General features: G+C 61.7%; 4 protein-coding genes across 5 annotated transcripts; 3 read left to right on the top strand and 1 right to left on the bottom strand.

Moving 5' to 3' along the window:
• Positions 1–1,852: 1,852 nt before the first annotated feature.
• On the bottom strand, positions 1,853–7,032 carry CHLRE_12g492550v5 (uncharacterized protein). 2 transcript variants are annotated; one of them, XM_043067940.1, is made up of 9 exons: positions 6,787–7,032; positions 6,133–6,684; positions 5,285–5,728; positions 4,925–5,059; positions 4,430–4,661; positions 3,931–4,169; positions 3,284–3,409; positions 2,854–2,940; positions 1,853–2,643 (listed from the first exon to the last, which is right to left on the bottom strand). In XM_043067940.1, the coding sequence occupies exons 2-9, from the start codon at positions 6,649–6,651 to the stop codon at positions 2,197–2,199; spliced, it is 2,229 nt and encodes a 742-aa protein (XP_042917965.1). In that variant the 5' UTR covers positions 6,652–6,684; positions 6,787–7,032; the 3' UTR covers positions 1,853–2,196. The 2 variants fall into 2 exon arrangements, with proteins under 2 accessions (XP_042917965.1, XP_042917966.1); XM_043067941.1 differs by having other exon boundaries at positions 6,805–7,032.
• Positions 7,033–8,222: 1,190 nt separating this feature from the next.
• Positions 8,223–14,011, top strand: CHLRE_12g492600v5 (uncharacterized protein). The gene is made up of 11 exons (XM_001700526.2): positions 8,223–8,946; positions 9,300–9,463; positions 9,691–10,008; positions 10,173–10,286; positions 10,489–10,628; positions 10,760–10,900; positions 11,055–11,223; positions 11,486–11,575; positions 11,732–11,805; positions 12,022–12,088; positions 12,315–14,011. Exons 1-11 carry the CDS (start codon positions 8,901–8,903, stop codon positions 12,555–12,557), a joined length of 1,566 nt encoding a protein of 521 aa, XP_001700578.1. The 5' UTR covers positions 8,223–8,900; the 3' UTR covers positions 12,558–14,011.
• Positions 14,012–14,102: 91 nt separating this feature from the next.
• Positions 14,103–19,756, top strand: CHLRE_12g492650v5 (uncharacterized protein). Its single transcript, XM_043067942.1, has 15 exons — positions 14,103–14,468; positions 14,792–14,955; positions 15,343–15,660; positions 15,801–15,914; positions 16,069–16,208; positions 16,356–16,484; positions 16,592–16,763; positions 16,941–17,030; positions 17,222–17,295; positions 17,545–17,611; positions 17,783–18,010; positions 18,232–18,321; positions 18,463–18,536; positions 18,705–18,768; positions 18,909–19,756. The coding sequence occupies exons 1-15, from the start codon at positions 14,420–14,422 to the stop codon at positions 19,116–19,118; spliced, it is 1,983 nt and encodes a 660-aa protein (XP_042917964.1). The 5' UTR covers positions 14,103–14,419; the 3' UTR covers positions 19,119–19,756.
• A 46-nt stretch (positions 19,757–19,802) lies between these two features.
• On the top strand, positions 19,803–24,538 carry CHLRE_12g492700v5 (uncharacterized protein). The gene is made up of 14 exons (XM_043067943.1): positions 19,803–19,983; positions 20,278–20,450; positions 20,554–20,708; positions 20,835–20,954; positions 21,179–21,239; positions 21,419–21,499; positions 21,700–21,740; positions 21,907–22,068; positions 22,218–22,331; positions 22,478–22,630; positions 22,780–22,906; positions 22,999–23,066; positions 23,202–23,306; positions 23,484–24,538. Exons 1-14 carry the CDS (start codon positions 19,944–19,946, stop codon positions 23,647–23,649), a joined length of 1,566 nt encoding a protein of 521 aa, XP_042917963.1. The 5' UTR covers positions 19,803–19,943; the 3' UTR covers positions 23,650–24,538.
• The last annotated feature ends 2 nt before the right edge of the window (positions 24,539–24,540 follow it).

Raw genomic sequence — 24,540 nt, 5'->3', positions numbered from 1 at the left:
CTCTGGCACCACAAGGGGGAAGCACGCCGAGGCGTTCACCACTGCCAGGATTTGTACAGACCCCACCCCCAGCGGACTAACTATGGAGACGCTCACCTCAGCGTAGCATCATTGCCAGTCACTGAGTCACACAGCGAGTGTGGGTAAAATTCCTTTCCATGCAGCGTCGGTATCCTACGTTACAGCGGCGCTTGATCAGAGGCTAACGATCGCAGTTCACTACTTTGTGCACTTACTAGTAGTAGACACGCCGCCGGAAGCGCTTGGTCGTGACGCAGGAAAAGCTTTGACCGCGAGAACCTGAATGCTCCTGGCTATATATATCAGCCAGTACATAGGCTGATGCACCATTGCAGAGCTACTAGATGTAGCAGCTTGCTTTGGTTCATAAGCTGCATTATAGTCGTCTCTTCCGCCCAGTGATGTCAAGTCTACACTGTATCCACTCGGCAGGCAATCCGTTCCCAATTACAAGCTTACACAAAGTATAGTGGAGTAGAATTGATAGTAAGTTATGTTTTGGAGGTCTGGCCCTGTCTCTTAATGTCGGCCCATGCAAGGCATGACCTACGGCACAACCCCCCGCTCGGGCACACCCCCATGTTGTTTCAACCCCAGCTACCGCTCTGCAACAATTCAGCTCAAAGACAGCGATAGCCTGCGATGCACCGGATGATCCCATGGCTATATGCGGTCGCATATAGCCAGGCTCAACTATATCTGGCCGGGCTTTATCCCGCACCAGGTTTAGTCGGCCCGGATGTATCCGGGCACTGCTATATCCGGACCACTTACATCCGGCGCCGGCTTTACTCCGCCGCATATTACCCCGCCGGCTATAATACCCCGGTTATATCTGGGCCGGATAAAGCCCACATATTCTGGGGCCCGGATGATTATCCGGCGCCCCCGGATAAAACCCGCCCGCAAAAATACAGACGGTGCTGTGCGAGATTGTTGGCGTTGCCACGAGTTGAAAGTGACAAGGGGTGTCAGCTTTGTACAGCTGGAAAATGGGCTGAGCCCCATGAAGCGCAAGGGATGTGACGATGGGCACCGCCGACATGAACAGCACCCTTGCAAGCCCATCCAGCGGGACTGGCCACTATGCCAACGCCGTGCCGAGGCACCGACATGCCCTGTCCCCGCCACGCCACGCCACCTTACCCACGCCACTTCACGGTCCATGATATCCCAAATGCACCTCACCCACATCCCACTCAAGCACCGCAAACGGCTAGCCGGGCTCGGGCGCGGGATCCCGGGCCGCGACACATTTAAGGCTCGGGGACGCATGGTTTGGCTGTTGCAAACAATTTCGACATTCTTGCTCCAAGACGCTTGTCGTCGACATGTTTTGATACATGGATGTAAGATATTTAGGGGCCGAGAGCTATACTCGCGGACTGAAGAAAGTCAAGATGTCCATGGACTCACGAGGTCGCTTCTCGCTCCGGCTGAGTTTTCCCTGCCGCCTATTTTTCTACAATAGGGAATAGCAATTAATAATACGTGGCACTCGCGGTTTGCGCCAGTTTGGCACTTTTTGTCAACGCAGGCAGGCAGGCAGGCACGGACAGGGGCAATCCTGGGGGGCTTCGCCCCCCCTGGATCGCTTCGCTCAGGGGGCTCAGCCCAACAATCCTGGGGGGCTTCGCCCCCCCTGGATCGCTTCGCTCAGGGGGCTCAGCCCAAAAAGCGCTGAGCCCCTATCTGCGCACAGGCAGAATGTACTGGTTTGCGAGGTTTCTATAAGCGGCCCAGCAATTGAAACCGAGTGTACACAGACTTGGCCTGCCCCCGCCCGCTGCCCGCAACTTCACACCACCATGTTTGGAACACACTTAGCCAAGATGCTTTGATGTTACAGCCTCAGCAGGACGCACCGCGCCCCCAGCTGGCAGGTACAGCGTCGGTGGCAGACACAAGCCGCCGGGACTGACCCCGCATCCATCACATCTGCACTGCAGCCAAGCGGGTATGCCATCCCGCTTAAGAGCCTGCCCAACCATGATCCGCCCCGCCAACCCTCCCCCCTCATTCACTCAGCACTCCATCCGTAGCACACAACCTGCCGCCCTGTGTTACGGTACATGGCACACGGCCATGCTCTTCGACTCAGCCCACTCCTGAGGCAACGCTGCCCCGAGCAGCCGCGCGCCGGCCCACTCCCTGCGATCACTCAGCCCCCACTCTCTACGACTTCTCGTGCGCCCCTCCCGCGCCGCTCCCGCCGGCCGCCGCTGCCGCCGCTGCTGCCGCCGCTGCTGCTGGGGCCTTTCGCGGCGCTGGCTCCGGCTCCGGCACCAGGAAAGAAAGCGCCGACAGCGCGCTCTGCAGTTTCCCGCCGTCCCCACCATACACGCCTGGCGTTGCTGGTGCCCCCGCATTGCCGCTACTGCTGCTAGTGCTACTGCTAGTGCTACTGCCCAACCCAGAGGCGCTGTCGCCGCCAGCGGGCGCCTCACTGGCTACGGACCCGAGGCTAGTCGGGCCAGTGGAAGCTGCTTCTGCTACTGCTGCTGCTGCTGCCTCACCGCCCTGGATACTGCTGCTGCTGCTGCTGCTGCTGCTGCTGCTGCTGCTGCTGCTGCTGCTGGCGGGTGCCGCCGCGTCCATGGCAGCGAGTTGTGTCCGCGCAACCTGTCGACACAAGGAGCACACGGTACAGCCTCAGCCCCCACCCGCTCATACCCACACACACCGCATAGCAACCGGTTTCGGAGGATTGCTGCGCCCGCGCACGCTCCCAGCCCCGCCGCAATACAAAGCCGTGCCCGAACGAATTACGTGAAACGCGCGGCACGGTAACGGCATGTTGCACAGCCGGCGCGGGCAGCACCGGACACCCACCGGCGGCAGCTTGTGTGTGTACTTGGCCAGTATGCGCTGCATCTCGGCGTTGTAGGCCTTGAGCTCCTTGGCCAGCGCGGAGGAGCGCTGCAGGGCGGAGGAGGGGGCGGAGGTTACTTGATACTTTCCTGCCGTGCACCTCTCCATACCATCTTGGCTTGTTACATGTGCCCTGTCCGTCATCTCGCCCTTTCCTGTCCCCGCGCGTGCCCTGTTGAACGCGCCCGGCGCTTCCTCCCTGGCGCCCGAAACCTTTACAGAATGTTTAGACTGTTCGCTAGGCGAATATCCAGAGGCACACGTGCACTGCTTCTTTTGCGTTATCGGGTTTCCTATTGGAGGTAGTGGAAACAACGCCTCCCACTCACACCCTCACCTACCCACCCTCACGCACCCTCACACACACCCTCACACCCACACCCGCCCTCACCTGCTGCATGCGCTGCGCGCCCAGCCTCTGCCATGCGCTGATGAGCAGCTGGTTGGCCAGTGCGGCGGCGTAGGAGGCGGCCAGGTTGCCGCCCGTTGCGATGAACACGACGTTGATGGTGGCCACCTGGAGGGAGGGGAGGGTGCAGGTTAAAAAACATTGATAACAGGATACAAGCTGGGGGGTTACATTCATGATAAGTCAAGATTTGAAGGGTAGCCAGGCATTATAATGTAGTAGCAGACGCGTTGCTATCGATGTCTGAGAAGTCCATCGGCCAGCTCCAGCGCTTCGCGGGGGGCAGGGGGTTGCAAGGTAAAAAATGGTGAACAGCATACAAGCAGGGGGGAGGGGGAGGGGAAGCAGGCGGAGTGGGGGACCGCCGCCCGTGGAAGGCGATGGACAGGTCATTGCGGCAGTGCGATATGCCCACCTACAGCCGGGGAGCGGGCGTGCGGTCGCATGGGGTTTCAGGCCGTGGGGCACCACATGGCGCCAGCGCCGTGCCTACCAGCGTGTCAATCTGTCAACCCCGCCGCCCCCGCTGTCCTGACCACTCCCCATCACCAAAACCGCACGCACGCCTGTGTCACATCCCGCCTGCAAGGGGCCCACGTGACACACGGGTCCAGCAGAGGTGCCCTCACCTGCAGCGCGTCCCGCGCCGCCCGCACCGCCGCGCCGCGAGTCATCACCTCCAGCGCCGCCGCCTTGCCCGGCGGGCCGCCGCCGCCGCCCGCGCCCCCGCCGTTCAGGGGCCCGCCTGCGGTTGAGGCGGCGATGGGAATGGCGCCTGGGCCCATCACCACGGTGGTGGCCACGCCGCCGCCGCCGCGTTTGGCGGAGTCGCCGTTGAGCGCGTTCTTGGCCGAGGCCTTGGTCATGCCTGGTGTGGTGCGGCAGCATGCGTGTGTGTGTGTGTGTGTGTGTGTGTGTGTATGTGTGTGTGTATGTGTCTACATGCATGGGCGCCGAATATCAGCTGCATGGCCCATGCTGGCCTCGATCCCTGCGCCTCCGGCGCCGCCCCCAGCTCCACGCACCTGACCCGCACTTGCGCCCTCCCTGCCCGCACCTCAGACCTCCCCTGCCCCTGCCCCTGCCCCTATTCCTCCCACCCCACCCCCACCCCCACCCCCCGCGCACCTCTTCCCACCGCGTCCATTAGCACCTCCAGCCGCGCCACCTCCCGCCGGTTCCTCGCCATCACGCTCCAGGCCGAGTACGCCACCAGGGCCGCCGCCACCGCCACCTCCGCGTCCCCGTACACGCCCAGCCGCTCCGCCGCGCCCGCCGCCGCCGGGCCCAGCGCCGCCGCCAGCGCCGCCGGCAGTTGCTGCGTGAGCGCCTCCTCCGCACCTGCCTCGTAGATGCGGTCCTGTGATGACGTGGTAGCGGTGTAAGGGGTGTTTGGTTGTGGTGTTGCTGGTGGTCACTGGGTTGTCCGCCCCGGTGCCTCGCCGGCTCCACCCTCTCCCACCTGGCCCGCCCAGCAGTGTCATACGGCACAACCACACACAACCACACACACACACACACACACACACACACACACACACACACACACACACACACACACACACACACACACACACACACACACACACAGGGCCGCTGCCTCCCTCCCCTCGCGCCCCTCACCTCCAGCCACGCCGCCAGCCATGTGAGCGCCACGCCGCGGTACAGCATCTCGCCCGCCGCCGTGTCCACCGCCGCAAACGCCGCCTCCAGGCCCGCGTTGATGCGCGCAGTGGGGTTGTTGGAGATGATGTGGCCCTGGAGGGGTGGTGACAAGGCGTGGCAAGGTGTGTGCATGTGTGCGTGTGCATGCGTGCATGTGTCATGTGTGGAGCCAGCGGCCCAAGCCGCTGCGGCACCACGCCCGTGCACCCCACCCCACCCCACCCCACCTCCCTCCCTCCCTGTCCCTCCCTGATCCTCTCTCGCTCTCTCCCTTCCTCCCTCTCTCGCTCCCTCCCTCCTTTCCTGTCCCTCCCTCACCTGCGCCAGGTGCAGCGCATCCCGCAGCGCCGTCACGTCCACGCCCAGCACCACCGCCCGGTCCACGTCCGGACCCGAGCCCCCCGGGCCGCCGCCGCCCGCGCCCCAGCTGGAGGCCGGGACCAGCCCGCCGGGCGGCAGCGGCAGCGGCAGCGGCGCCGGAGGTGCTCCAGCCTGGGGTGCTGGCGCTGGGCCTGGCGCGGCGGCCTGCTGGGGCGCGCCAGGGGTCGAGGGGGAGGCCGAGGCCGCACCCGCGTCCGGCGAGGCGGTGGCCGCAGACGTGGAGGCGGCCGCCGCCTCCGGCGCTGCTGCAGTGGCCGCGTTGACCGCCGCTGCAGCGGCAGGTGCCTCCGGTGCTGTTGCTGCTCCGGCTGCCTCCGCCTCCGCCGCCCGGGCCGCCGCCTCCCGCTGCTCCTTATCGTACTTCAGATTGGCCTCCATGGTCTGTGTGGCGGGTACAGCCGGGAGTCAATGCGGTGGATCGGGTTTGGAGTCCGTGGGAGATGTCTGTATAGCAGCGTATCCCGCGTGCTGAGCCCTGTGTCCCCAGCCCACCCCGGCACCTCGCCTGCCCGGCCACCTGCACGGCGCGCCAGCCCCTTCTGTGAACCACCCCAGCAAGTTCATCACAACCGCTACTATGCCCCAGCCCTACGCCCCAGCCCCAGCCCGCCTGCTCGGCCCTGCATTGCTTCCGTTGTCCACACGACACCCACTGGCTCAGACCCCACACAGCAGCTCCCCGCCCAGGACTACACGCGCCAAGCCACGACACGGCAGCGCCCAGGCAGCCCTTTTTTAACCTCCAGCCCCACAGCCTACACAACCAGCCCCCCCCCCCCCGCTACCTTCAGGTCTGCCAGGTGCGGCAGCTTGAGGGCGCTGAAGCTGGGCAGCAGCAGCGCCGCGTTGGCGGCCTGAAGCGGCACACTCAGCGCCGCCGCCAGAGCCAGGTCATTGGTGTTGGTCCAGCGAAACGACTCCCACACGTCTATGCCAGCGAAGCCCGCTAGCACGATAGCGGTGGTTCCCACGATGCCCGTGTAAGCGACCAGGTTGGCAATGACACGCTGTGTGCCGCCGGATCCGGGGCCGCCGCCCCCGGGCGGGCCGCCCGGGCCCCCTATCCGGTCCAGCTGCGGCCGCCGCGGCCGGGGCAGCAGCTTGGGGCCGTGCGGCCCAAGATCCGATTTGGAGGGATCTTGGCTGCTAGGGTCGCGTTTTGGGTCTGGGGTTGGGCCTGCATCCGCGAGCAGCACACGCGGGGCTGTAGACCGACCTGGTGACCCCACGACAGCGGCCGTTTGTGGCACTGTGCCAGCAGCACAAGGTGCTGAGACCAGGCGGCCGCGAGGTGCTGCTAGCATAGAATGGCGAGACAGCAAGCATTGCCGTCGAGCCTGTGGGAGCGGCAGGAAGAAGTGCGGGCACGGTGATGAGAAGTTATGACGCGAACTCGCATAGTGCAGCACTACTATGAGTTGCTCGTCAATTCATCTTGCCTGCATATGACAGCTCACCGCGCCCGGCACCAGCGCGGACGTCGGCAACTGCATTCTTCCCGGAGACCTCAGACCACAAATGACCCGGAAGTATTATCTGAGAAATGCTCAAGTACTACGTAAATGACAATTTGCAGGGCGGGTGGTTGCACAAGTACTTAGGGCTACCTAGGGCAAGGCCTCGGCAACTCCCTGCGATTGATTAGTAGTCCAGCAGTAACCAAATCTGAGGATGTTCCTGGTCTGTATCAATCAAGCAAATGGGTCTGCCGAGCAGAACTGTTTTGAGAGTCGAGATGGGGCCTCCGTGCATGCCGAAACCCAGCCAGCCGGCCGCGATGCCTCCTGCAGATGATGCAAACATGAAGCTGCAGGGTATGTGGGCAGCTCGGAATGGAGCCGAGGATTGGGTAGGGAGTGCGGGCACTATATTGGCCCACATGGTCACGCTGTTGCATGGACTACTGCCCCCGCACGCCCAGCCCACACATTTTCCTTCCCCTCCAATGAATAACGGTTTCATAACAGGTACCAATGGTCGAATACAGCGCAAGGTGGACAGTCATATAATGTTGCTGTCCAGAGCATGCGCATTGCGCGCGGCAGGTGCCTGTGCCCAGGCCATGGCCGACCAGAGTCCAGAGGGATGACATGCGGGTCCCAATGCCTTTGAGGCACACACTGGCTTGCCCCTTTAGGATCAAACCCAGTCCATCGGGTCGTTTGGTGGGGCGCGGCGGGGTGCGGAGCGGTTGTCCCGACTCCCGACTGTGACAAAGCACGGTCAACGGTTTGGAAGCCGCAACCACACAACGCAATGGACTGCGTTCATTTGTGTGTGCCACTCCCGGGTGGTGTATGGGCAGCGGGATGCATGACGGGGGGCGGGAGGCCAACGTCGCAGCAGGGGCGAAGCGGTGTGTGTTAAACAAAGAATCAAACGGTGTGTGTGTGTGTGTGTGTGTGTGTGTGTGTGTGTGTGTGTGTGTGTGTGTGTGTGTGTGTGTGTGTGTGTGTGACTGTTTGACTGTCGACCGCACACAACGCAAGGAAGCCGCACATTCGCAGTGCCTGCAGTGGCACACGAATACCGTGTACATGGTACAGCCGTCACAGCGCAAGTGAATTGGCGTCGGAACAGGTCGGAAAGGTCCGGAATGGGCCGGGCCATGAGGCGGGAGGAGGAAATTCAATGGTCGGCAGCGGGAGGACGGCGCGGTTTGCGGGTTGGCGCATGAGCGCACAAGGCCAGAGCAAGCTGTGCGCGCATATATACCTGCCAGGATGGTACGAAGTATCTGTCTTACATGTCACCTGCGCTGGAAGGGAATCCAGGAAAGACACCGACGTGGCCCTGACCCTGACTCCCAACGCGCGCGGGGCTGGGGCGCGCGCGAGAATGGGTAAATCAGTTATGCGCAAGCTTTGATGATTTTGATCATTTCGCAGACTGTGGAAGGCGGAACCGCCGGTCGTTATAAGTGTATTCCCAGGTGGAGAGTGGCCAAATAGTCGGTTGCATTCGGGAGGCGCGGTGGGCGCGGGATCGGGGACGGGGACGGGGGGGGGGCAACTTGGCATGCAGGTCTTGTCACTGTAGACAGCTGTAGAGAACGCCTGCACTGGCAGAGGGAAGCGCTTAAACATCGAGGCAGGGGCCGTTTCCGCAACAGGGCTGGGGAGCACTAGAACTTCAAGGCGGGGATCGTTTACACTGCACTGCACTGCAAGTCCTCGACTGTCCTCGACGGCGAAGCGTCGCGACATTTGCCTTTCGGTCGCAAAACCTCGCACGACGCGTCTATGCACAAAACAATGCTGTGACATAATTATGTCTACTGGATGTGCGCTCGCCTGGGGCCTGTTCAAATGTGAAGAAGCGTCGAAGCGTCTACTTCAATTCAAGTCGCTGCGTCATCATGCCCCCCGTCTGACAACACCCAAGACCACGCATTTGGCGAGGGCTCTTTTAGGCGATTCAACCCTCGTCACCCCTTTCACGTCTGTCAGTGATACTTGAGCAGAGACGCTTACCAGAAATTGTTTCAAACATATACTCGGGCACATAGCGTCTCGCGAGGGCCAAACCGTCGCCAACCGAAGAAGAAGCGTCAATGGCGCTCAGTCGCTCGCCCGCTTCGGGCCTCATGCTGGCAGCCTGTGAGTTGAATGTCTACCAACGCTTGCCTCGGCGCTGCCTATGCTTCGGGTCGCTTGACCGGCTGCGCCGCTTGCGCCGCGCTTGCGATTCTGCTCCAGTTGACTGCACTCGGCCTAGCAGTGCGTGCAATCGCATGCTCTGGAAAGCAACATTATTCAACATTATTTGACTGTCCACTTTGCGCTGTTCAACTAAAGCTTGCCTCGACGCTGTTCGCGCACCGGGTCACTCTCACCGGCTCGCCCGGGTGCTCGCGTTTCTCCACCCTAGGTCTAGCAAGCGCACGCAATCACAAGAGCTATGGATGGAGGTCGACATGCTGGGTTCTGCTCCCCTGCCTCTCTCGCAACAGGCTTGCTGCTCGCGGTGGCGGCCACCAGCGCCCAGTCCATCCTGCAGGTCATCGAGTCCGCCAACCTGACTCTGCTGGCCGCTGGCATTCGTGTCTCGGGCCTGGAGGGCACACTCAACAGCACCACCGGCGCCAACATTACCCTCTTCGCGCCCACTGACGCGGTAAGCGGGCCAGTGGCCGTGCGCCAAGCCGGCCAACGGCGGGGAACTGATGATGAGCACTTCAAACCGCATACAGCAGGCTAGGCCTTGGGCTAGGCACTCGTAGACGCCGTCTGACCTCACCAACTGGCGCCACACGACTGTGCTCGGCCTCCGAAGATCAATGCATGATCACCCAACACTCACGTGCCTCTCAACATGTCCGCGTGCCCCTTCCTCCCATGCAGGCGCTGCTTGACATGACCGCCTCCCTCGGCACCGACCCCGCCACCCTCGTAGGCCTCGGTGCCGCCGTGCAGCCCATCTTCACCTACCACGCCATCCCCACGCCGCTGCTCGCTGCCGCCATCCCCACCGGCGACACGCCCTATGCGACCCTAAACACCGGCCTCAACCTGACCGTGTCCAAGGCCGCCAACGGCAACGTTGTTGTGCGTTCCGTGGGCAGCGACGCCAATGTCATCCGCACTGACATCACCGCGGGCGGCTCCGTCGTTCACATCATCGACAAGGTTTTGATCCCGTTCTACACCACCATCGCCTCGGTAAGTTGTTATCAACACCAACCTAATGCGCTGCGGCAAGGTGTCCGCTAGCGAGGCATGAGACAAGGACGCATCCCCGGTAACAGCATGTGCGTGGGCACTCGCACTACATACCGTACAAGGCATGACCTCCCCTCGGTGCGTGTCTCAATTGTCGCCTGCAGGCCGCCGCTCGTAACCCCCAGCTGAGCTCCCTGCTGGGCGCCGTCAACAGCGCCGGCCTTGCGGCCACCCTCTCTGACCCCAACCTCACCGCCACCTTGTTCGCCCCCATCAACGTAAGCTGGAGCGTCCCGCAACAGCAGCCACAGCCATGTGTCCCTGGCTGCACTGTTGACTGCTGCGGAAGTGCATTAAATGCGGACTGGCAAGAACCCAAGTCGTGCGACTGCTCCAGCAGCTCTGCCGCCACCCCCGCCCCGCTATGCGCTTTAACCCCCCACCCCCCACCCCACGCCACGCCAACCCAACCACACGCAGGATGCATTCACCAGTGGAGTCACGGCCTCCATCGCGGCCGTCAACACCTCCCTGGTGGACGTGCTGACCTACCACGTGCTGCCCGCGCGCGTGGCCGCCGCCGACGTCCCCACCACCCCCACCGCCGTCGCCACCCTCAAGTGAGCCCGCAGGCAAAACCCAAACCACGCCCCGCCAGACCTGGCTCTCGTACTCGGTCTACTCGGTGCACCCACTGAACACGTGCCCTGCTGACCCTCAATCGCAACGCCCGTGCCTGCACGCCCCTCAGCTCCAAGGCCAACCTGACTGTGTTGCGTACCGGCACCACCGTCCTCCTCACTCCCGTCGGCCTAATCGGCGGCAGCACCACCTCCGTGATTGCCGCCAACATCCCCATCGGCCTCAACCTGCCCACCAGCGCCGAGCCCAGGTGGGTGCCGTACTGCGGGTAGTGGTGGCGATGTAAGGCGAGGATGTCGTACGTAGGTGCCGCAACTGCCGCTAGCTGGTTGGCCGGCACGGATGTGAACGGTGCGATGAATGGTGCGTGACGCTCTCTGTGGCTCTCCGCTTCACACGCTCAGGTCGTACGTGCACCTGGTGAACGCGGTGCTGCTGCCGTTCTACACCACCGTGGGGAAGGCCATCGAGCGGGCCAGCCTGTCCATCCTGCTGGCCGCCCTAACCGCCGACGGGTCCCTGACGAGCGCCGCGGCCGACCCCACCTTCCGCGGCACCGTGCTGGCGCCCACGGTGGGTGGACGTGATGTGGGGTATAGGGTTCGGGTTGTTTCCACCATCCCTAATAAGAAACCCGAGACACTATAGGATGCATCGAAGGACAAGTGAAGGGGGGAGTTTCAGCCGCTCAGTGCCGGATCAATTGCGTTTTGCAATGGCGGGGTGGGTGCGGTACCCTTGCGCAGCTGTGCTCACCCGCCTGGCCGCATTCCGCAAGTAGACTTTGGGGGTGCCATAACATTATGCTCTGCCTCCCTCCCCTTCCCTTCACCAGAACGAGGCCTTCGTCCGCCTCCTGACCGACCTGAGGCTGGACGCTACCCAGCTGCTGTCGGACACCGCCAACCTGCGGAAGATCCTGCAGGTGGGTTTGCACCGCACGCACACACACTGTGTGTGAACGTGGTAACTCGTAATAAGGGCTAACACCGGGCTGGCTACACACACGCACTGGCTTTCGTTTCGTTCTTAACACACGCACTGACAGGCCCACGCTGCCTCCCCCCCATGCATTCCGCAGGCGCACGTGATCCCCTCGGCCGCCGTGCTATCATCCCAGCTGACTGACAAGCAGGTCGTGACCACCATCGGCGGGTAAGCAGCTCTTATTGCCTGCCTCCGAACGCGATAATGTCGTCCTAAAGGAGCAGCATTGCGGCAGCCAATGCAGGCGATCCCTGCTGGAGGCAGCCGTGTGATACCGTGCTGTGTATTACTGTTGTTGGGCTGGCAAGCTGGTAGATTCCAGGCTCAAGACGAAATGCATGCGTCGCTGACCCAAGGATTCCCTCTGCGTCCGTTCGTTGTCAGGTCCAACCTCACGGTGTCGAAGAGCGGCTCGACGGTGACGTTCACTGCCGGCAAGTCCTCCGCCACGGTGAGCATGACTGCATGACCCCTGGGGCATGCCTAAGGCCCGAGCTCACGCACGTGCCCAAAGCTAGCATGGCGACCGGTGACTCGCCATGCCTACGCCACGCCTGTACGCCCGCCGTACACGGTCCCGCCATACCACACAGCACCACTTGCGCTCACCCACCTCTCCCGCCGTGTGTGTACGTACGGCGCTAACGGCACACTCCCACGCACACGGCGGCATGCAGGTGGTCATGGCTGACATCAAGGCCGGCCCCGCGGTGGTGCACATCATTGACTACGTCCTCATCCCGTCCGACGTGACGCTGAACATTACTGGTGGCAGCGGCGGCGGCGGCAGCGGCGGCGTAGGCGGCGGCGGCAGCGGCGGCGGCGGCGGCGGCGCTGCTGGCATGGCCTCGCCGTCCGTGCTGACGCTGCTGTCCTCGGCGCTGGCCTTCCTGGCGCTGTTCGCCTTCGGCCGCTTCTAAGACGGATAGCACCTAGTGTACATATAGTTAGCTGGTAACACTTACATACAAGCACGCATCTAGCATACGAGCGGCGGTTGGTATATCAGCAGGGTCCCGGCGGCTTGGACATACGCATGCGCTTGAAACATGCAAGGGGATAGCAATACTGGTGTCCAATGGCATTCATCCCGCGACTGAGGACCGGACGAAGCAGTGATCATAGCGGACGGGTGTACATGATGTGCAATGGTGCATAGACATTTTACTTTTAGCATTATCAGCACAGAGGGCGGGCTGTATGCGTAGCATGACTACGCATGGACTGCCTGCTGCGTGCATGGGACAGCAAGGGGCATCGAGTACAGTGTTACTTGCCCCGCTTCTGATTAGTGCAACGGCCGTTCACGGAATTATCTAAAGACACCGCGGCCTTTTTGGGCTGAGCCCCCTGAGCGAAGCGATCCAGGGGGGGCGAAGCCCCCCAGGATTGCCCCTGTCCGTGCCTGCCTGCCTGCCTGCCTGCCTGCCTGCCTGCGTTGACAAAAAGTGCCAAACTGGTGCAACCGGCGGCAACAGCAGCGGCCACGGCGTTGGGCCCGGTGGTGGCGGCGGCACGGGCGGCCCTGGGCCCAGCGGCAGTGGCGGCGCGCATGTTCGGAGCAGAGGGGGCAGGCAAGGCCACGGGGAGGAGGACAGCGCGGTGCCGCCTTCAAAGCGGCGCCGGCGCGCAGGTTGAGACCTGCCGGTGTTGTCTGGTTAGCGACCTGTGCTGACGAGGATGGCGTAGCGGGCAGTCGGCTGCAGCGGCAGGGGTGTTTTCCTTGCTGTCTGGTTGGCCTGCTGCCTGCTGCACTAGTGCTTGATAGCTGGGCGCGACTGGGCACATATGGCGGGCGGTGCCTGTACAAACCGACCCCGGCTATGTCCGGGAGATGAGGCTAGTATCGGAACCTTCGGCCTCAGACGGAGGACGTGGCGTGGCGGCACAGCCCACTTTTCCCTTGCAAGGGAGAGCCACCTTTTCTTGTCACCTTCTGATGCGAGAAGATACGCATGCATGCTGAGTTGGGCATCAGCGTGCCGGAGGACAGAAACAGACCGCTGGCGAGGTGTCTGTAAAAAGCGGCGTCTTGAGCGAGTTACACAGACACGAAGGGGGGTTGTGTGCGATGGGACAGTGGTAACTGGTAAGGCAGGTTGGTAAAATCCCGTAGGGTGCAGCTGATTCCCAGAACCCAGCAGAAGGGGGGGGGGGGGATCCGCTTGCTAATGCCGTTATGCAGATGCTTGGCGCCTATGTGAAAGTGACTCCATGATGCGAGCAGATACGCATGCATGCAGAGTTGGGCAGCGCGCAAGGGGACAGAATCAGCCCGCTGGCAGGCGAGAGGACCAGGGAGGACTGTAAGAGGCAGCGACGGCTTTGCGGGTGCTGCGCCCCAATTCACGCCGTGGTGTAACTGTCAGACGGTAGCAGCTTGACAAAAATAGTCACACCCTATCTTGCGCAGGGCGTGTTGCATTCAGCATGGCTCAACTTATCTGCGGGCTGTCTTCAGGCTACGGAGGTTCGCAGTCATAAGCATTAAGTAGAGCAAGGCCAAAACCTCGCACATCGCTCGCACCTAGCAATGTCACGCAAGAATGTAATAAACGTAAGAACGACTTCACTTATTGCAGCTGCCCAGCAACTGAGCGTGAGTGAGAACGACGGCACACTGGCGTCATCCACGACTGCCCGCCTGCCCGACAACCGCCCATAGCCACGCAATTGTCCATGCAAGAATATATTACTGCACTAGGTTGCCAAAGGCTTTGTTCATATATACATTTAGGTCAGTGCGTTTGTCTCCACCCCAACCGAAGAACCGTCAAAGAAGATGGCGCGCTGGACTCGCCCCGGCGCTTCTACGATTCTCGTGGCATCATGTGAGTTGTAGCCCTTCTTGGAGTCGCAATTGAGTGCGCATCGACTGTCCTTGTGGCCTCCGTCCCTTGTGCGCTTGCATGGTTGCATGGTTTGCGATTCTGCGCGGTCCGAAGCTTGGGTTAGCAGGGCAGTGCTGGGGAATTATCCAGCTTTTAGTACGAGTCATGACGCTGTTGTTTGCCCTGTCCTGCGCAATTTGCACAGCGTCAAAGTAGCGGCCGTTGGCTGGGCAAAAGGCGACGTGTGCACACCAAGCGTTGAGCAAGGCCGACGCCCCCGTCCCGCCCGCCCCGCCTGCTTGTTCTCTGCTTGTTCCCCGCAGGCCTCCTGCTCGCGGTGGCTGGCTCAAGCGCCCAGACCATCCTGCAGGCCATCCAGAGCGCCAACCTGACGCTGCTGGCCGCCGGCCTGCAGGTCGCTGATTTGGCTACAACCCTCAACAGCACCACCGGCCCCAACATCACCCTCTTCGCACCCTCCGACGATGTGAGTGTGCCGCATCGGCCAAGCCTCTCCAAACTGCTGGGGGCATAATATAGCGCTTGGCTAAGTGGGTTTTCTGATTGGTCATGGGCTCGTGCGATGCTGTTGCACGGCTCGTGTGTGCGCATGCACACCCAAGGTGCGTGGGCAACCACCGCGAGATCCAGGCGTGCGTGCGCACGACCGCATGTGACGCTGCTGGGTTGCAGTGCATTGATTTGGTCTTGACACAAAGCACGGGATAAATGTGCCACGCTGAGGATGGTTCCCCCGGGATTGTGGCAGCAGCAGCCCCTGGCCGGGCTATCCCTGCTGCGTATACGTCCTTCCCCGCCGGCCTCATGTGTTGACGGTGTGCTGCTGTGCACGCGCCCGCCCTCCCCCATGCAGGCGCTGCTCGCGATGACCGCGGCCTTGAACACCACCCCCAACGCCCTGCTGACCCTGGGGCCCAAGGTCGCCCCCGTCTTCACCTACCACGCCATCACCACGCCGCTCCTGGCCGCTGACATCCCCACCGGCGACACGCCCTATGCCACCCTAAACACCGGCCTCAACCTGACCGTGTCCAAGGCCGCCAACGGCAGCGTTGTGGTCCGCGCCCTCGGCAGCGACGCCAACGTCATCCGCACTGACATCACCGCGGGCGGCGCTGTTGTGCACGTCATCGACAGTGTTCTCCTCCCCTTCTTCCTCAGTGTTGCTTCCGTGAGTGACTCTCGCACCTCCGGGTTTACACGAGGACGCTGCTCTCTTGCCTCCTCGGGCCCTCAATTGCAAGCCGCCCAACCCCTGGCATGCTGACGCCCCCTTCCGTACATCTGCTGCACTGCACGTGCGCTCCACAGGCCGCCACGCGTACCCCCCAGCTCAGCTCGCTGCTGAGCGCTGTGGCCAGCAACGGCCTGGCTCCGGCCCTGTCCAACCCCAACCTCAACGTCACCGTGTTCGCCCCCGTCAACGTGAGTGAACGCCTGCACAGCCGTTGTGATGCGCGCCTGACCTGTCGCTGTACGTGGCCGGCGCGTAGCCACAAGTATCGCGTGCAAGTGCTTTACTTCGTTCGACCCTCACCATGCCGTACCTACTACACCGCCCCGCTCCTGCCCACCACAGGATGCCTTCAACGCCTCCAGCGCCTATCTGACGTCTGTGAACGCGAGCATCACCGACGTGCTCACCTACCACGTGGCCACCTCGCGTGTGCTGAACGGCTCGGAGGTCACCGCCAGCCCCATCACCCTCACCACCCTCAAGTGCGTCCGTGAGAAATAAATGCCCGTGTGGCATGTGCCCATCGTGAACGCGGGTTGTCGTGCATTCCATGCGAGCCCCTAGCAAGATCTCCTTCGTATCCGGGCGATGTAACATTGCTTTCCGTACACGGCACTGCCCTTCCCCAGCTCGAGGGCCAACCTCACCGTCGCAAGGGATGGCAACAACGTGGTCGTGACCCCGGTGGGCGCCACCGCCGCCACCGTGCTGGCCGCCAACATCCCCGTCGGCCTGGACCTCACCACGGGTGGCCCCAGGTGGGTGCGGGCAGCTTACAGGCACTAGGGCCGGTGCCCCATCTGTCGGCCGCTGCTCACAGCGCTGTGCATGAAGCAACTGGCCTTTCCTCTCTCACTGTGCGCAGGACCTTTGTGCACCTGGTGAACGCCGTGCTGCTGCCGTTCTACACCACCGTGGCGAACGCCGCCGAGCGGGCCGGACTCACCACCCTCGTGGCCGCTGTCGCCGCCTCTGACCCCGCGTTCCTGGCCGCCGTGACCGACCCCACCTTCCGCGGCACCATCCTGGCGCCCTCGGTAAGCACCGACATGTGAAGGCGTGGCTCCATAGCTGGCCGTCCAGGCAGACTGCTGGGTACCTGCGCCCTGCTGGGCATTGTAACGGATGCCGTGATCCTAGGTTGGTCCATCCAGCCCAGCACCCGCGTTACGCGGATCCGCTGAACCACCGCGCCTTCTTCCCACTCCATGCAGAACGCCGCCTTCGCCGCAACGCTGGCCTCGCTCAACGTCACCGCAGCCCAGCTGCTGGCGGACAAGGACAACCTGCGCCGCATCCTGAACGTGAGCAGCAGTGCGTGCGTTAGCGGCCCAGTGCCTCCGGCTGAGCCTGATCAGTTGGGGTGGGGACGCGACGTTGCAGGCCGAGTTGTTTAACAGAGCGCTGTGCATCACCAGTGCGCATGGCGGTTTTACGTAGTCTACGCCCCAAGTAACCAAGCTGCTCCACTACTTTCTGCGCCGCACGCCCACAGGCCCACATCATCCCCAACGCCGCCGTCTTCTCCAACCAGCTGTCCAACAACCAGACCGTCAACACCACTGGCGGGTACGTGTGCGTGTTTGACATCATATCTGTGCATGTATGTGTGTTTGTGTGCGTGTGTGTGTGTGCCTGTATGTGTGTTTGTGTGCGCGTGTGTGTGTGTGTGTGTGTGTGTGTGTGTGTGTGTGTGTTTGCGTCGCAACACCGCGAGGCTGCAGTGCCGCGCCAGGGCCATCCATCATGCCGCGGCCACAGCGCTAGAGCTCACCGAGTTCATCCACCACTTCCTGCTGTGTCCTTTGATGCTCACAGGGCTCTCCTGACCGTCTCCATTGGCAACGGCATTGTTCGTTTCAACGCCGCGAAGAGCTCGGCCAAGGTGCGTGACTGCTTGCATCCATTTCTTGAGTGCGGTACTCCATGCAGCTCTCCAGCCTCGTTTGTACAGATGAGGGGGTCTAAACTGTGGGTCGGGGTCGGTCTCAGAGGGTCACACCCAAGGCCCGTTCAACGCTCCCGCCCGGTACGCTTCCTCCTCCGCTGCCCGCAGGTGGTGGCTGCGGACGTGTCCATTGGCAACGGCCGCGCCGTGGTGCACGTGATCGACCGCGTGCTGCTCCCCGCGGACCTCACCCTGCCCACCCCCTACGTCACCGTCGCCGGCGCTGCCCAGGCCGCCAACCTCAGCACCCTGCTGGCCGCCGTCACCGCCTCAGACGCCTCGTTCCTGACCACCCTTACGGACCCTGACTTCAACGGCACCGTCCTGGCGCCCACGGTGAGCAGGCTTGGTTGCTCACAGCGACGTTAACCTGCGGACCGGCACAATTTACATGCACCGAGTGACTGTGAGCTCGGTTTGAGCCGCCTGTAGCTGTCCCGTGTCAACCCCGCCCAGCCCCTGTCCGACTGTCACGTAGCGTTACTCATGCCGGTAAGGACAACTGGCACTATCGAGTTTGTGACTAACGTTTTCCTTTCATTCACATGCACACACAGAACGCCGCCTTCACCGCCGCGCTGACCGCGCTCGGGGTGAACGCCACCCAGCTGCTGGCGGACAAGGACAACCTGCGCCGCATCCTCAACGTGAGCAGCAGTGCGTGAGCTGCGTGTTACTAAGCGATTTCGTAGCTGTGGGAGTCCAAGTTCTGCTTTAGCCACAGCCTCCATCCAACCTGTCTGCAACATGCCTGCCTGTGCCGTATGCACGCTGTGGGATGGACGCAGGCGCACATCATCACCCCCGGCGCCGTTCGCTCGTCCCAGCTCGTCAACAACCAGAACATCACCACCCTCGACGGGTCAGTGCCATAACTGCGTCGCGTGCGCCATGGCGTGAACATTACCGTCACACGTGCACCGCAAGGGACTTGCTGACCTTTTGTTCGTGGCCGTCTAGACTCTCCCATCCTCGGCACGGGCCTACTTAACCCCACGTACGCCCGGCTGCTCTCGCTGCAACCGACCAGGGTCCTGACTGTGCGCATCAACGGAACTGGGGTCTTCTTCGTCGCCGCCAAGAGCACCGCAAAGGTGGGCGCGATTCTGCAAGGGCTAGCGGCACCCCGTCATTCCTCTTGACAGGAGAACATGTTTTATGTGATGGAGAACATGTTTTATGTGATCGTGCTCATCATATATGCTGATGCCTGGCCACTCCTGACGTGCTGCAGGTTGTCACGCCCGACGTCATTGCTGGCAATGCGGTTGTGCACACCATTGATTTCGTCCTCCTCCCGGCCAGCGTGACGCTGACCACTGGCGGCAGTGGCGGCGGCGGCAGCGGCGGCGGCGGCGCTGCTGGCATGGCCTCGCCGTCCGTGCTGACGCTCCTGTCCTCGGCGCTGGCCTTCCTGGCGCTGTTCGCCTTCGGCCGCTTCTAAGACGGATAGCACCTAGTATGTGACATACCTACAAATGCGCATGTGCACGCATCCTGCATTCTCAAGTATCACGCTGACTGGACTTTGGTCAGCGTTTCACGTAACGCACATACCCAAAAGGAGAGCGAGCGAGAAAGAGTGAGCGCCGACTGCGTGCGTGCCGCAGAGCATTGCTGTGGCACTGAAATGTCCGCCGTTTATGAATGCATCGCGGCAAGAGAAGTCAAGCCATGTGAGGGACTGAGTGCGGCTGCTGTCTGACATGCCAGACACATGCTTTGTCAGGATTTTGCACCTGATATGATTTTCGTAACCAGCGGCCATTGCTGCTACGTGATGAGGAATTCGGAGACGTGTGTACGGGGTGATGGATACACACGGCGGCAGGCTACACTGCACCCAGCGGAGGGGCTGGCTGGGCGAGAGGGCCATGGGCAGGGCTACGCGTGCGTGCGGTGACCGGATACTGCGTGGCGAGAAGTTTGCGGGGAGTCCTAGAAGTGGAGCGGACATGCGCAGTAATGGGCATGGGAGGCTGCATCTGATCGTGAAGGTGGTTGGACCGCGCACTCGGGCAATATGACCTCGCACTGTCCGCAGCCTGTATATGCAAATGGATATCTTGTTACTGTCCTAGCACAAGTCTCATTCCAACCAAGTTGAGACTCTAAGGCGACAGCTGCGCCAGTCTCCTGCTCTCACTTCTTTGAATTCAGCACTTCAAACACAGAACGCATAAAGAATTTTGATTCCCCTTTGAGTCAGCATTTGCCATCTCAGAGGCCAACGGGACGACGCGGCAGAACAGAAGAACCAGGAAGGAAGATGGCGCGATGGGCCGCTGGTGTTGCCCTCGTGCTAGCAGGTAAACTGACAAAAACTGTTTGCATCAGGCCAACGACTGGGGCTGTGGTCAAACTAGCGCCGCGACAATGCACACCTAGTTGTTTGTTCTCGCCTGGGCGCAATAGTGTTTACCTACTGGCTTATGGCATCTGGTTGTTGTTAGCTTGGCTATTGCTTGCAAGGTCTTAGCTAGTATGAGAAGACGGTCCCACGAACGCGAACCCTTGCAAACTTCCGCAACAACGTCGCCTGCCTGTGTCGCAGTCCCCGACCCCCCTTGTTGGATCCCAACACCGACCTACCTCATGCACAGGTGTAGGCCTACAGATGGCGTCTCATGCCGCGGCCCAGAGCGCTTTCACAGCTGTGGCCACTGCAGCGGACCCGGGCCTGTTCCTTTTTACCTCAGCCCTCCAACTGAGCGGCCTTGTAACGTTCTTCAACGCTACCGGAAGGAACATCACGTTATTCGCGCCCAGTGATCAGGTTGGTGCTTGTACGTAGCTGGAGGGCTTCTGATTATCAACTCCCCTCGAACCCTCCACTGACCCCAACCTACGACCTCACACCCATACGCGGCCCACCGAAGGCGCTACTAGCGGCGCTGCCGGCCCTGAACCTGAATCAGTCCCAGCTGGTGACTAACGCAGTGCTCATGGCGCCAGTGCTCATGTACCACGCTTTCGTGCCAGCGACCAACAACGCCTCTGTCCCTCCCGGAATTTCGTACTACAACGCGTTGAAGTGAGGCGGGGGCGCGAGTTTAGAAGGTTGACCTGGATGCGGCCACACGGCTCGCATTGCAGCCTTTTCATGTTTGTGAGTACCTCAATGTTAGGCCAAAAACCGCGCCAACGTGCCAACCTACAGCACGGATGGCAGCGTCAGCGGCAACCAGCTGGCGATTACGAGGACGGTGTCGGGCGGTCTGCGGGTCACCTCCATCGGCAGCGACGCCAACGTGATCAAGGTGGACCTTCCCAACTCCGGGTGAGAGAGCGCGTGGCTGGCGGCGCCAATGCGCTGGCTCCTTTCGCCTATGTCAGGATGAGTGTCGTTTCGTTGCGGACTGGATCGGGTCGCGGTGCATGGGGAAGCGGCACCCGGTAGAACGTGTATGGGCAAGTGGATGGGTACCCGAACAGTCTGCCTCCGCGCGTCACACCTCAACTATCTCCTCTAGACATGTGGCATTGTATTGTCGCTGACAACAGGTCCACGGTAGTGCACGTCGTGGACGCGGTGCTTCTCCCGTTCTACCCGTCAGTGTACTCCGTGAGTTGCAGTGCAAGTGCGGGCGCAGGCGCAAGCTGCAGAAACCAAACCGGGCAAGGCGCATGCTCGGCTCCTGCAGCCAACCATATGGCGCAGACCTGCCTTTCGCAGCGCCGACCTACATGAGGCAGCGACCCAACACGTTGCCCAACCCCTGCGCCTGCACGTGCGCCATGCAGGCTGTGGCGCGCACCTCTGCCCTGAGCACGCTGGCCGCGCTGGTCGGCTCTGCCAGCGCCAGCCTGGTGTCCAAGCTGCAGGTGCGTGTGTGTGTTGAGCGGGTGGTGAAGATTTGGTGGGCGGGCTGGGCACGCCGCCGTTCTTGGGTTACGGCAAGTGCCGTGTTTTGCTGACTGGCGGCGGAGTTGTGCGCGTGCTCGCGCCTCTCTGGCGCATCACAGCGCCCCTGATGGTGTGCACTGAAGTGGCGATTGCGTTCCGTCCTGGGCATGTTCTACAGGACACTACGGGTGTCTACACCGTCTTTGCTCCCTACAATGCGTGAGTTGTGGTTCAGCACCCACTGGTTGTGCCAGGCCGACAGGCCGACGTTGCGTCAAGTCGCGAACCGTGCGCGGCTGCAAGCATTGCCCTGACCGGCTTTGGATTGCCCAGCGGCTCCTACGCTGACCTTCCCTCGCTGTGGCTCCCTCCCTCGTGTGCACAGCGCCTTCACGGCCGCCCTGGCCCCCTCCGGCCTCAACACGACGATTGCGCAGCTGGCGGCGCAGCCCGCCCTGCTGCAGTCCATCCTGTCGTACCACGTCGTGCCCGGCCTGTACAACGCCTCCTCGTTTTCCACCACACCCATCACCGTCACCACCCTGACGTATGGCTTCGCTGCATGCATGCGCACCCAGCGTGTGTGCGCCACCGTGCAGAGGCAGGCCTCAACCTTCAGATCAGTCTGATCAGTTTGACCAGTTGCATTCCGACACACGACGATGCCCTGGCATGCCTCAATGCCCCGCTCCGCAGTGGCCAGAAGCTGACGCTGGTGAAGGACGGCACTTCGCTGTCGGTGAAGACGGCCGACGGCATGACGGCCAACCTGCTGCAGGCGCGCGACCTGCCGTGCGGCTTCACGGACCAGTGAGTTGGTCGCGCGAGTGACCAGCATAGCACGGGACAAGGACTCGTGGCATCCCGTTGTTCAGGATGGGTTTGCACCGGCGTAGGAGCCCCAAATCCCAACATGCACAGCTAACGCATTTCACACTACACGTCCAACCTGTCAGGGGCACGTTCCGCGCGACCGTGCACGTGATCGACAAGGTACTCGTCCCTCCCCCTGTTACCTCCGTGGCTGCGGCGCTGGCCCTGCGCACCGACGTCAACACACTGCTGGCGGCCGTCAAGGCGGAGGGGTCCTACTCGGCTGCGATCAACAGGTGACTTGCGGCAACCGGCGCCGTTACAAACGCTATGCGCTTACTGCCGCTTCTCGGGCACATACTGCGTCCATTTGACTGCATTACGAAGGACTGGACTTACCCCAGAATTGTTCCCCTGCCTGTGCTGCATGCCCTGAAACCCTCAGCACCACATTCACCGGCACGCTTCTGGCGCCCATCGACTCGGCCTTCACGGCGCTGCTGGCGGCCAATGGCAGCATCAGCGCCGCGCAGCTGCTGGGCAACACCACGGCGCTGAAGAAGATCCTGGACGTGAGTGCTCGTGCTATGCAGGCGTCCTCAGGCCACAGACCTCTATGTACAGCCAGCGTGCCTGACCTTGTGGTGCTTCTGGCTGTGTTCAGGCGCACGTGGTCACGGGGTCGGTGCTGACGGTGGCGGGTCTCACCAACGGCCAGAACATTACCACCAGGTGGGGGCATTAGCCATTGGGCTTGAGGTGTCCCCCACATTGGGTGGTTGCCGCTGCGGCTTTTGGTCATTATGCTGAGTAGAATGCTATGCTCTTGGCTTGATCTTTGCGTTGCATCATGTATCCTGTTCGCAGTGGCGGCGCTACGATCACGGTTGTCAAGACCGGAACCACGACCCAGCTGAAGCTGGGCAACAGCGTGGTCAGCGTGGTCGGGGCGGAGGTTGCGATTGGCAGCAGGTGGGTGCACCTGACCTCTTCATTGCCACCTTCCTGCAGCGCTGATGATGGCTTCTTTGCGACGTTATCGACGTGCTTAAAAACGCAACACAACAAGTGCCATCGCCGCGAGCCTGCATGCTGTGTTATGGTGTCAACGCGCCCCATACCCCATGCCATGCCCCCTGGTGTTTGCAGCGCGACGCTCATCGTCATCGACGGTGTCCTGGTGCCGTCCGGCGTTTCCACCGTGACCTCGGGAGGCGGTGGCGGCGCCGCAGCGGCAACTACGCCGTCCTTCGTGCTCATGCTGTGGAGCGTTGTGGCGGCAGCGCTGCTGCTAGCATTCCAGCGCCTGCAGTAGAGCGTGCTGCATGTCTGCGGTTGCAGTTGGTAACCCGGAGAAACGTGTACATACCCTACAGTGACGGATTGACGGTTGCGCAACACCTGTGGCCCAGGTTCTTGCCGTGCGACGTGACGTTAGGAATGGGCGACGAGTGCATGGCACTGATGAGTGGCAATGGAGCGCCTTGGCTGTAACCATGACTCCATGAGTGACACGTTGTCGGGGTGCCCAGCTGGCGGTGGTGGCGCCTACATACTCCGGTGTTAACAGGAGGGAGCAGAGGGTGAAGCCTAGGAAGGAAGTGGGTAGACCGATGGATTTGGCGTCCTGTGGCCTAAAATTCATTACATTGTGCACGAGTACGATACAAGCCCGTGGGCGGATGACAATATATGCCTGACATGGAAACAAAATGCAGTGCTTGGGAAAGATTTAATGCAACACAAATCGCTGCTAAGTGACAACAAGAGATGGTAGCATAAAACATCGGCACACCAGCCTTGAGCAACCGCACGGCACAGCTCAACGTTGGGCTCATGTCATGATGTCATCACCTGCCGAGTCCTCTTAAGCACACTGGCGACATGAACGCGCCGCATGAACCGCGGCGCACGCGGCGGCACGCACGGGCAGATGCCCTCACAATCTTCGTATGTATGGTATGAACACGCAGGAGCATCCCGCACGCGATCTTCAGGGCTTTCTTGAGACCATTGAACAACCCGACCCAAAGAATGTACTGACTCCCACTGTACATATGCGCGCCCTTGCACACGCCGTCGCGTGCGCCCAAAAGTGATGAGAATCGCGTCTTCGAGGCACGGGGCTGCTCATCTCTGTGCCATGTGCATTATACATGCTCTCACCGGTTCTGCACCTCAGCTCCGACTCAACACTCACGACTCT

Source organism: Chlamydomonas reinhardtii, chromosome 12 (genome assembly GCF_000002595.2).
Source record: "Chlamydomonas reinhardtii strain CC-503 cw92 mt+ chromosome 12, whole genome shotgun sequence".
Lineage (NCBI taxonomy): Eukaryota > Viridiplantae > Chlorophyta > Chlorophyceae > Chlamydomonadales > Chlamydomonadaceae > Chlamydomonas > Chlamydomonas reinhardtii.
The sequence above is the reverse complement of the archived record's forward strand: the minus strand, read 5'-3'. Positions and strand labels throughout refer to the sequence as shown.